An 11,944-nucleotide genomic window follows, 5' to 3' on the forward strand; every position below is an offset into this window, starting at 1 on the left:
TATGGAACTTTTAATTTATTCTCTGAGATGAGGTTCGTATTATGAGTTACGTTATTGCATTACGAATAAAGAGAGAGAGAGAAACACTAAGAAAACAAATCATTAGATTAAAAACGAAATTAATAACATTCCAGATGTCAGAGACAGCTAGTTTTCATTCCTTAGTGGGCGTGTTTTGAGTCAGTTTTTGGGCTATAAATGTTTCTGGCACCTGGCAACCCTGAAACTGCTTGACAGAAGCTGCACTTTTGAAGGACTGAAGCTCCACCAAAGACCTTCTGAGTTTTAGACTTGCAACACCCAGAAATGTCTGAAAACAGAGAATTAAGCCGACATGGACATGAAGGTAAGGACACTTTAATAGTTGGCCTAACATTGAAAAAGCTCTAGTTTTGTTTGTTAATATATGTATTTTATTTACTTCTAAAATGTTTCATTTTCTAACTTGTTTTATGTGTATAAATGATGTGGCTCCTCCAAAGCACTAAGGATATTTTTAGACTCAGAATTTACTGAAAACAGAGAATTAAGCCAACATGGACATGAAGGTAAAGACCTTTAGTTGGCATTACTAACATTGCAAAAATTCTACACTTAAGATTTATTTGCTAGTGTTATGTAACTTCTAAAATGTTTTATTTTCTAACTTTGGTATGTTTTATGTGTATAAATGATGTGGCTCCACCAAAGACCCATGGAGATATTTAGACACAGAAATGTCTGAAAACCGAGAATTAAGCCTCCACGGATCTGTTGGTAAGTGCAGTTTACTAGTTGGCCTATATTTACTGACAATGCAAAAACTCTACAGCATAGAAATTCTCATAATTCTGCTTAGCTAAAAATACAGAATTATGTTAGACACTATAGCTTGCATAAAGTTGCGGAATCAGTACAGTATGTAATAAGTGACACTGATCATATAAAGGCACTATACACTTTACATGTTATAAATTATTATTTAATGTTTTTACTATTTGAAAAAATAGACTTAGCATTGTCTATTGTTGGTTTTGCTTTTTCTTTCACAATTTATATAGCCTAGAATTATCACAGATTGTATTCATTTGAAATATTAAGTGCATATCAAGTAAAAGTTTCCTTACAAATTTTTTATATATATATATATATATATGTATATTCTAATCTCAGGTATTAGCCTATTGGTACAAGCAAATATTCTCTGTAATATACATCTATATTGACATTACATAGTACTTTAATAGAATCATTAAACCTCTAGGAACTTTAATTTTGATTTTGCATTAATCAATCTGTCCAGTCCCTCCAATCCTGACCCATGGCTCAGGCAGTGAATTCAAAAGTGATTTCAACCAAGGTGGACCATTGTTCTGATGATTTGTGTTACCCTGTCAAATTTTGCTCCTTCCCATTGAAACAGTAGCACAATGCGACAACCATGGGTGGCGCTAGAGAGGGGCTAGCAGGTGCTTCAGCACCCCCAAGAAAGACAAAAGCACCCCCACAGATTTTTTTCCTGGAATCAGTTATATACAGGCTGTAGCCTATTGTGTTATATAAGCTGATAATAAAAAAAATAAACATTTGACTCCTTACTCATGCATAACTTGTGTAATACAATAATGACATGATTTGCAGCCGTCGCACTTTTCGTGATGTCATTAGCATTTTATTGTAAAAATGGAGCGCTTCCTTGAGCTAAGTAGACCTGCCTTCGACTAAAGATTTTTCGAGTCAAATAGTCACACGTTATATCAAATTAATATAATAATATACTAAACCATCCTTTAATATATAGGCAGGCGTTTTATAGCCTATTTGCACAAAAAACTATTGCAAAGCACCGGCAAAAAGATTATGAATGTGTCGGGTAAAAATAATTTATTTATTTATTTAATTTAATTTATTTATTAATAAACTAGTGCTTTCTGAGTCAGTGTCGGCTGCAAAGATGAAGTTGCCAAATGCTGACGCTGACTCGGCATCTCCACATGGACCTGCCTTTAACAGAAATGCACCTTTTCATACGGACTACATAATTAGAGAATATTACAAAATCGAGTAGGCGAGTTTTCCTTATATTTATTTTATTATTCATATAAAAATAATAATAACCTGATTTGGTTATATTTACTGTTAATTGGCCAGCTCCCCCGTCAGTGATCTAGCACCCCCGGCGACAACAAAAAATGCTAGCCATCAGATTATGCTTGATTAACACCTACCCCAACCCTAAACCTACCCTTACAGTAATAAAAATACAGTTATTATGTGTTGTTGTTCAGCGTGAGAATTGATACAATATTGATGTGGACAATCTGACAGGTAGGATGAAATATCAGGACACCGTACTTCCCTGAAGTCGATTTCAAATGAGGAGTTTTTGCTCTCTGTTCTTGTTTCGCAATTTTTTTCTCATAATTGAGAGATATAAACTCACTTTATAAAGTTATAAAGTCAGAATCGCAAGACATTAACCTATCCTCTATCCTTTATTACCGTATCACTAACATCAGTCTTGCATGTAAACCTGTAGAGGAAATGATTTTGTTTTGTTTTGTAATTTTTTTTGTGTGTTTCTGCCATCTTGTCCTTTTCAGGTTTTAGTCAGATAGCCTTGTACACACTTCCTTTAAAGGTTTACCTTAATGTAACACATTTTCTTGACTGTTGTTAGTGATACAGTAAGTAGGGGGTGGGGGCTGCTGTTGTTTAAAAAGGTTTTTTATTCCCCCATTAAATTAAATTTATCCAGATGTACCATGTGCAATTCATACTTGTCAATGAATTTCTTGTTTGTGTGTAATTTTTATTATTTTATTGTATTTGTAAATACAATAAAGTTTCAGTTAAATTTAATACTAATACAAATTTATTTTATTTAACTTAACTTTTAAAAGTTTTGTTAACTTACAAAATAATGGAATACATGATTGAAAACTGAGTCATAATAACTTATTCATTAAGTATACTTAATAAAAACTTTAATTAAACTGTAATCAAAAAGTACATGGAGCATGTAATCCAAATATTTAACTTCTGGAACATATGATTTTTAAGTTTAACTTTTTAAAAAATCAGGCAATGTGTTGCCTTATTAATTTTTTTTAGTTCTGTTAATTTATCAGGGTTTACAGTGTACACAACAGTCTAAATCAAACCAAATAAGGAACTAACAGCTTGCAGGTTAAGTAAAAATATATTTTCACATTCATGATATTCTCAGTGAAAAATGGCAGCTACAATGAGGTCAATTTATATAAAGCTTTTTTTTCTAAATGTCTGTCTATGCACTGCAGTAAAGCTAATTTGTTTGATTTTCAGATAAAGAACCTGGTCAAATGTATACCAAACAGCTGCGTAAAGGACAACCCAGAGTAGATTTCAAGGTTTTAAGTGACATACATACGAGCACTCAAAGAAAGGAATTACGAAAACTGACAACATGGAAACCCAAAACAGAAATTCAAAAAGAGCCAAGGCTGGAACTTGCATCAGCTAATGTTGGTCTAAGCAACATCATACACATGGTTGACACATGGGAAAGACCAGCAGATGCCAGCGCAGAAGGCACCTATGCTCGAAGTGGAGTAGAAATAATAAAACCTGAAAACAGACCAATGCATAGAATTCCCAGGGCTAGAGTATTTGCAGAAGCAGGAGTTGGGCAAGCTCGTGCTGAATTCAGTGTATTTGAGGCAGAGGCCAAAGGCCCCAATGCCTGTGCTAGCGCTGAAGCCAGTGCAGTTGGAGCCAGAGCAATGGCTCGAGCCGAAATTGCCAGTGCATCTGCTATAGCCGGTCCAGTTGATGTGACACTGGGACTTGGACTTGACACGGGCGCATCTGTTGGTCTGGATGGGGTGGAGGTAAAATTTCTGGGAACTGGGTTCAAATATGGTCCAAAAACCAGTTTATCTTTTCTGGGTTCAGAAGTGTCATGTGCAGTCATGTAGTCACATATGTGTTATCTTTGAATGATATGTAAAGTTTTATGATAAAATCCCAGGTAGGATGAAATGTTTAAAGGCATAATTAGTTCTTGTTTAGCTATAAAACACAATTATACTTAAATAATATGAAAGCATAATAACAAATAATGTTTCTTTTTTATTATTTCATAATTATAATTGGTTGTTGGATTATGGATTTTTTGTGTGTTAGATTAAAGACTTTTGAATATTCTTCTTCATCATTTTGTGTGTTTATCAGCATAGCTGTGAAAGTAGACTGGACCTCAAAAATAGTCTAAAAAAACATTTTTCTCGGTTTATTTTTCGGTTTATCAGTGTCATTTTGCACCATCACCCTGCTCTGCCTTGAGCAGGGAAATAGCACCTAGATCAATTCCTCAGTCTCGCTCATCTGACCACCTTCCTGGACGCTCCTGCACGCCGGCCTGAACACCGCCACCAGAGTGCATTTGTCTGGGGAGGGTCCTCGAGGGAGCTTGGCAAACTACGTAGAATGGTTGCTGGTATCATGCAGATCATCTATGACCATCAGAGCAGCTGACAATGACACCAGCCCTAAACCTAGCCCAGTGCCCAGCAGTCACCACCCCGCTGCACTGAGCGTCTGCCTGAGCCCACCGTGACTAAAGAGCCATTGCGACAAGAAGTGACTGAGCCTGTCATCGGCTGCGTCCGAAATGGCATACTTCCATACTATATAGTAGGCAAAAAGCAGTAGGTGAGCAAATAAGTATAAGAGTAGGTGAAAATTGCCCTAATTCTCGCGAGATTCAGTCGTACGTATACTTAATTTGTGTTTTAATACGCTCTTCTGTGTCAGCCGCGACACAAGGATACGTTTTCTACGTGTATTTACACTTTGATTTGAAAGAAAACAGCGCATCCTTGTGGTGCGGCTGACACAGAATAGCGTATGCTGCCTGCGTTCAGCTCATATTCTCCAAAATGGCACTACGGTGATGCAGAGAGACACAGAGGAGACAAATTGTTGAATAAAGTCATTATTTTTGTTTTCTTCGTGTACAAATAGTACCACTGATGGCAGATGTACTATTCTGACAATGCTTTTCATACTTTTCTGGACCTTGACAGTGTAATTTACCTGGCAGTCAATGGGACAGTCATAAGCCTCCCGGTTTTCATCCAAAATATCTTAATTTGTGTTCTGAACACAAACAAAGCTTTTACGGGTTTGGAACGACATGTGGGTAAGTGATTAATGACAACATTTTCATTTTGGGGTGGAGTATCCCTTTAAGGATAAAATTGGAAATACAAAGACCAAAAAATGCCCTTTTTGAACAAGACAAAAAAAAACACAAACTTATTTAGCTACAGTATGAAAATGTAACCAGGGTCGTCAAGCGTCCTAGTGTAGGAGCCGAGGCTTACCAGCAGGGAATAAAGCTAAGTTGGCATAATACAGCCTCCACAGCAAGTCACCTCCCCTTATACCCGTGCACCCGCACTCACACACAGCAAACACACTCCACTCCCCCATGTTTCACACAACACTCGTGAAGGGAGAACCGCTACCAGACATCCGCCCCTGCCTTAGGCACTCAGCTCCTGCAGAGAAAACAGAGTTATGTTACACAGTATACAGAAGAGACAACAGGGTTATAAGAAAAATAATAAAGTAACTTACAAAATGGGTTCAAAAAGAAAATACGTCCTCCTATACTTGCACGACCCAACAAAATAAACTCAAGTACACGAAACACAAATAGTGAGTCACAGAAATAAAGCAAAGCTACTAATGTAAGAAACAATGGAAAATAAGGGAAAATACTCTAGACGGGAAAATACTACTAGAATGCAAGGAAATCAATAAAGAAGAAGGGAAATTAACTCAAATTAAGTTACAGAACAATCATCAAAAAAATGAAACCACAATTCAAGACAACGGCACCAATGAATTAATGCAAGGAAGGAATTAATGAAACACTAACTCTCAACACAGAATAAGGCAAACCACACACTCTTCATAAACCTCAATGCATCACTACACACACAAACAAATTTAAACAGCTTTATTAAATAGAAGCAACAGCGGATTGCAACAGAGTGATTCCTGCGTCGTCGTCACCACAGAACTAATCGCCCAAGGATACGAAACCAGATGGTCTGTATTAAACAGAGCAATTATTAAAAATCGAACCCTATAAAATCTCAAAAGAATGCCCAATACCCCATTTAAGAGAATGCACCAACCATGAGAAGAAAAGTTCTCCAACTCAGTCGAGCAGATAAGCATACATGTTAATGGCTCATTCAGTTTACACTGATCTGGAAACAGTGTTTATGAGACACCGGCATGAAAAATACACTACAGTTTACTGTAGTAAAAACTAAAGAATACTACAGTATTCTGCTGAGGGGCAACCTCCTTCAAAATGCCTGCCACAGAACCTCATCAGACATGCTGCTCTGACTGTCGACCATAGATGACGCAAAGCCGCAGGCGGAATCGTGACCGCATTCCGTCAAGCCAAACAGCCTATATACCCTCCCGCTGGCTGCGGATAGGGCAGCCCATGAACAAATCCACCAATCACATGTGGACAGAATGGATTTCGCTACACCTACCACAATTGGATAACAGGTTTGCATAGTAAACTACCTTTCTGTATGTCTGTTTGACAAGCTACACGTGAGCTGAAACTTCATTAAAAATAAAGTTCAACCACACATTCCTAATATTTGAATCCGAAGGAAGGTTATGCAGCAACTGTGTTCTTCCACAACCAGGTACTGCACTATATTTTGTGATCTTCAAAGGCATGTTTATTGCTTGGTTGCTCGATCCGGTTTAGCGCCACTTACATTATTTCCCTACTATGTCATGTGTGAATCAGTGGGCGGGGCTACAGAATTGGGCATTGATCTTCTTCCGTGGAGGCGGTGTTTAGCCTATCTATTAAGTCATAGGTAGGTACATTCCAGGAACTGGCATTTGCTGGGCCTGGTGTCAATAAAAGCTTTTATTTCAGTAACAAGGACGTTTTCAGTTCTGAAACTTATAGGATATTCTTTTTGTACAATTACCTCTTATATATATCAAAAGCTCAAATAAATGTTGATTTCTTAATTCATGACCCCTTTAATTAACAACTTAATAAACAATTTGAAAGGACATATATTGAAGCGGAAATGGATTCCAGAATCCGCCCCTTCATTCCCCCATTTAAGACTAATATGGGGTCCAATATCCCACATCTGGTCTACCAAATTAGGATGCTACGGAAGGCAGAGTGGTGATGCATGCTTCCCTGATGGGTTACAATTGTCTTTCCACCCCATCATGGACATGCTGGGAATGCTGGTCTGTATTGGAGGGGCTCTCCCACCTTCCTCTCACAACAGGGCGTCAATGTTGTCTTTTGTCAGCTAGTGGTGCAGGCTGTTCGTTAACCTCAGCAGCCACATCTCTTTCTTAGCAAAGCTCACTGTTCTTGAATAGATACCAGAAACAACAGCAAACAAACATCCATATATACTGTATAAACATACTAAAATCAATCCAAAAGTATATGGCACATATTTTAATTGGATTGAATTGAATTGAAACGATTAATTATTGCCGTTCTCCTTAGACAACATTGTATTTAACAAACTCACAAACATCAGTGTGTATTTAACAAATGTCCTTTTTGCTAGTAATCTAGTAATTTATCTAGTAATTAATTGAAATGTCTGAAACCGAAAATAAATTGTACGTGGTTGAAAAACTGAATCGTTGTGATATAGGCCATGAAAAGCACAGAGCGCATCTATCTCTGGTTCAGTGCAAGACAAAGTGCAAAAGCACGTATGAATTTACACCGGTGATGGTCCACATTGAATGGTTAAAATTGACACGTTTTAGTGGGTTGGAGGGGAGCAAATTGAATCTGAGGTGGCACAAATCACTGTGTCGGAGGATCTGTCCTGGGGCAATAACATCACCTTAGTTGTAGGGAAGGCCCAGCAATGTCTCTTTTTCCTGAGGAAGCTGAAAAGAGCTAAACTGCTCCAGAAATTCATGATACATTTCTACAATTGTGCAATTCATAGTGTGCTGACTTATGGGCTGCTAGTGTGGTTCTCCAGCTGCACTGTAGCTGAACAGCAGATGATTCAGAGGGTGGTGAAAACTGCTGGTAAAATCATCGGGACTGTCCTCCCGGAGGTTTCTACTGTGTACACCTCCCGCTGCCTGCGTAGGACAATTAATAGTGTGCTGACTTATGGGCTGCTAGTGTGGTTCTCCAGCTGCACTGTAGCTGAACAGCAGATGATTCAGAGGGTGGTGAAAACTGCTGGTAAAATCATCGGGACTGTTCTCCCGGAGGTTTCTACTGTGTACACCTCCCGCTGCCTGCGTAGGACACACAACATCATAAAAGACCGGTTTCACCCAGCACACAGTTTGTTCACTGTTGTCACTGTTGTCAATGTCATTCCTACGCATTTGCACTTATGAAATTGCACTATCGATTGATGCTCTAATGTAATTTCGTTGTTCTACAGCAATGACAATAAATTATTATTATTATTATTAATAAATCAGATCTGCAAACCCTGCAAGCACAAATAAATAAAACAAACAATATCTTTTCCCTTTAAGGATTAAACTGGGACCGAATATCCTACAGAGCATGTAGTGCATTGTTGGCCTTCAGGACATTAGACACAGTTGTCTTTACCTGTCTTAAACAGCTATGATGGCTTTTAGTTAATTTGGTCATATCAGAAAAATGAACTGATTACAAAAAAAAAGCACATATTTATTCTCTGGAAGCGTGTCAGACCTTCAGTCACCCCACAGATACCAAATACAGATATTGTTTCTAATCCAAATACCGGGATAGATACACTAGTTTTACAAAAATTATGATTTCTAATTCATTATACAAGAGAATGGGTTGTAAATCTACTCCTTTCACTTTACCCTCATGAACCATTTTTGGGGTTCAATACATGATGGTGGTCTCACTAATAATACAGAAATGAGAACCAGAATAATCCATCTAAGAACTTTAAATTTAAGACAAACATCCTTCAATTTAACTTATAATTGCAGAACATCTTAAAATATATTAAAACATGTAAATAAAAGAAAACAATTAAAATTTTTACTGAACCTTGAATAATAGTTCATAATTTTTAACCTAATAACCATTTTAAGTTTCCCTTAGATCCAGTTTCCAAACATCATAGCCCATATCATATTTAAACATATTATAACAGAAACTTAAACCTGTCAATATTACATAATTTAATCAAAATTACATTATAAGTACAAACATATATAACTTTAATAATATATTTTATATTTATATTTTATATAACTTGTTCAAGAACTGACAGATTTCACAACGCTATCACCATATAAACAATATTGCTCTGATCTAAACTGCCAAATATTAATTAAAAGGCATCCTCCTGTAAAATTGATTTGAAACATTGTACATTATCTAAGCCCTGTCAATGATCATAATAATATTAAATTGATTTGCCTTGCCAGGTGTTCACGAACAGTTCCATAAATCCTGTCACAATTTTTTTTCGTAACATTAATTTTAGCTGCTGAATTTCATTTCATTATAACTACCTGTAACTGTATTTCTCCATCAACTGGTTAGCCAGCAGATTCAAAAGTTTTCGTTTAACTTATCTCTAGTGTTCTACATACACAAAAAATCACTCAGACCTCAACATTGAGGACACACACACACATGTATGGAATGTATGCACCACACTCTTACCATTATACTGGACTTTCATCTTAGTCTGGCAGTCTACCAGATGAGCTCTAGCAATCTCACAGGCTTTGTGAAGCCGCTCACGAAAATAACTTGCGTGGTCAAGGATAGACATTGATGAGGCACTCCGAGACAACAACTGCTCAAGCTTAAGCTTAGCTTAAGTAAGCTTAAGGGGACCTCTTACTGTATGTCCAAAAACCAGTTCTGCTGGACTAAAACCCAGCGATTCCTGAACACTCTCTCTCACAGCAAACATAATCAGAGGAAAACCTTCCACCCAGGGGCGGCGTTTCTGTATGGCACAGTATGGCAGTCGCCATACCTTAGCCCAGTCAAATGTGGCGTGGAAAATTTTTAATATTTTAAATCAGTGCTATTGGTCTTCCTTATGTCTGAGGGTTTTACAAATATTTTTCCAATGACAAGCATTCAAAAAAGCTTGTCCCTAAAGCTCGTAACGCCATTTGATCCTCAAACTGTCAGCAAAACCTCGTAACTTCATTCCAACTCCACTCCAAGTGCCGCGCACAGCCTGGAGACAGTATTATTTGCAATGCAAGTGTAAATAAATAACTGATATTTGAATACGTACAGCGTTTTCTTTAATCAAACACTATGCCTGTAAAGGCTAATATGTTTTTATGTGTCTGAAGAGCGGAGAAGAGTCTTAGCTTTTGCTAAGACTTTTTTTACCCGTCCCAATGCAAACTGGAATGGAATCGCTCCAAAGCACCTTAGGATTGTGGGAGGTAAGCACTAGCCAATTGATGCTTAATACCCAACTCACTTAACATCTGCGAAAACAGTCTGGGCGTAAAATGATTGCCCTGATCTGACTAGATCTCCTGTGGCAAGCCAAAGATGGAGCAGAACCTAATAAGCTCTTGCACAACCGTCCTAGCTTTACGAGTGCACAGAGGAACTGCCTCGGGGCAACGAGTCGCAGCACACATAACAGTCAAGACGTACTGGTGCCCTTACTTTGACTTAGGCAAGGGCCCTACTCAGTAAATGATTAATCGTTCGAATGGCTCACCGATAACTGTTATCGGAATAAATGGGGCTCGGGGAACAGTTTGATTTGGGTTACCTGCCAGTTGATAAGTATGACAGGAACGGACAAATTTGGACACAGAAGACTTTAAGCCAGGCCAAAAGAAATATTTGGAAACATTATGGAAGGTTTTTGCCACACCTAAGTGTTCGGATAAAGCACTTTCATGAGCTAGCTGTAGGACTTGTGATCGATAGTCAGATGGTTGCACAATTTGATAAACCTCTTGCTAATTCACATCAGAACATTGCGGCTTCCATTTGCACAGCAGCACTCGCCTACCATAGCTTCTGGCACTTGTATAATGTCCACCAATGCACTCGATTCAGCAGGTTTTGAAATGAATTCCCATCGCTTCTATGCTTACATATTCTGCATTATTATTTTTATATATTCTCTTATATGCTTCTTCCATTTTCTCTGTCTTTCCTCTCTACTACATATCCATTGAACTTAAAATCCAAGGAGCTATTTAACCATGTCTCCTGAATACACATGATGTCTGGTACCTCTTCCATTTCTGTGATGTGTTTTTTAAATTCTTGCCCATTAGCTATTAAGCTCTTAGCATTCCAATGTAGTATTAGGAAAGACATTATAACACCATGTATTATTACTCAGTCATATTCAAAGCAGCAGTTCCTTCCTTTGCTTTCAGAATCCCATGGACCTCCTCCGCTGTAACTCCTACTAACTTTAGAAATGTATTTGCACATACTACGATAGTTAGTTCTTTAACTTGCCAGACTTCCTTTCTGCCTGTGAAGTACCATTTAACACAGCACAAATGAATGCTACAAAGTCAGTTTTATTTATCATAAAATGAAGATCTGAATCATTCCTCGCAGGATTTCCACCTTTCTGTGTACAGGATTCCGCACTGATTCCTTGCACATTGGTTCTCTTTGTTTCAACTATACATTTTACTTTACAGGTGGCTTTTGCATATGGTAAATTTTGTTTTTTGTTGTTGTTGTACTTCTCGAGCTTCTTGTTGTACAGGACATCCTGCATATGCTGCACTATGTCCTCTATGATTTAAAGAGGGTGGCCTTTAAATCCATCTGTGCCCAGGCACCGCTGCATCACAATCCGGCCCTGGTTGTATTAAATTGTATTAAATCAATATGAAAGTGTGAATGTTGTATTGCTGTATATCAGTCATATGATCATCACGGTCCAAT

At 37.7% G+C, this 11,944-nt stretch overlaps 1 protein-coding gene across 1 annotated transcript; it reads left to right on the forward strand.

Annotated features, from left to right (window-relative positions):
* The first annotated feature begins 334 nt into the window (after positions 1 to 334).
* LOC107571478 (uncharacterized) lies at positions 335 to 3,938 on the forward strand. Its single transcript, XM_016257799.1, has 2 exons — positions 335 to 346; positions 3,339 to 3,938. Exons 1-2 carry the CDS (start codon positions 335 to 337, stop codon positions 3,936 to 3,938), a joined length of 612 nt encoding a protein of 203 aa, XP_016113285.1.
* Positions 3,939 to 11,944: the final 8,006 nt, after the last annotated feature.

Source organism: Sinocyclocheilus grahami, unplaced genomic scaffold (assembly GCF_001515645.1).
Source record: "Sinocyclocheilus grahami isolate Dianchi unplaced genomic scaffold, SAMN03320097.WGS_v1.1 scaffold1599.1, whole genome shotgun sequence".
NCBI lineage: Eukaryota > Metazoa > Chordata > Actinopteri > Cypriniformes > Cyprinidae > Sinocyclocheilus > Sinocyclocheilus grahami.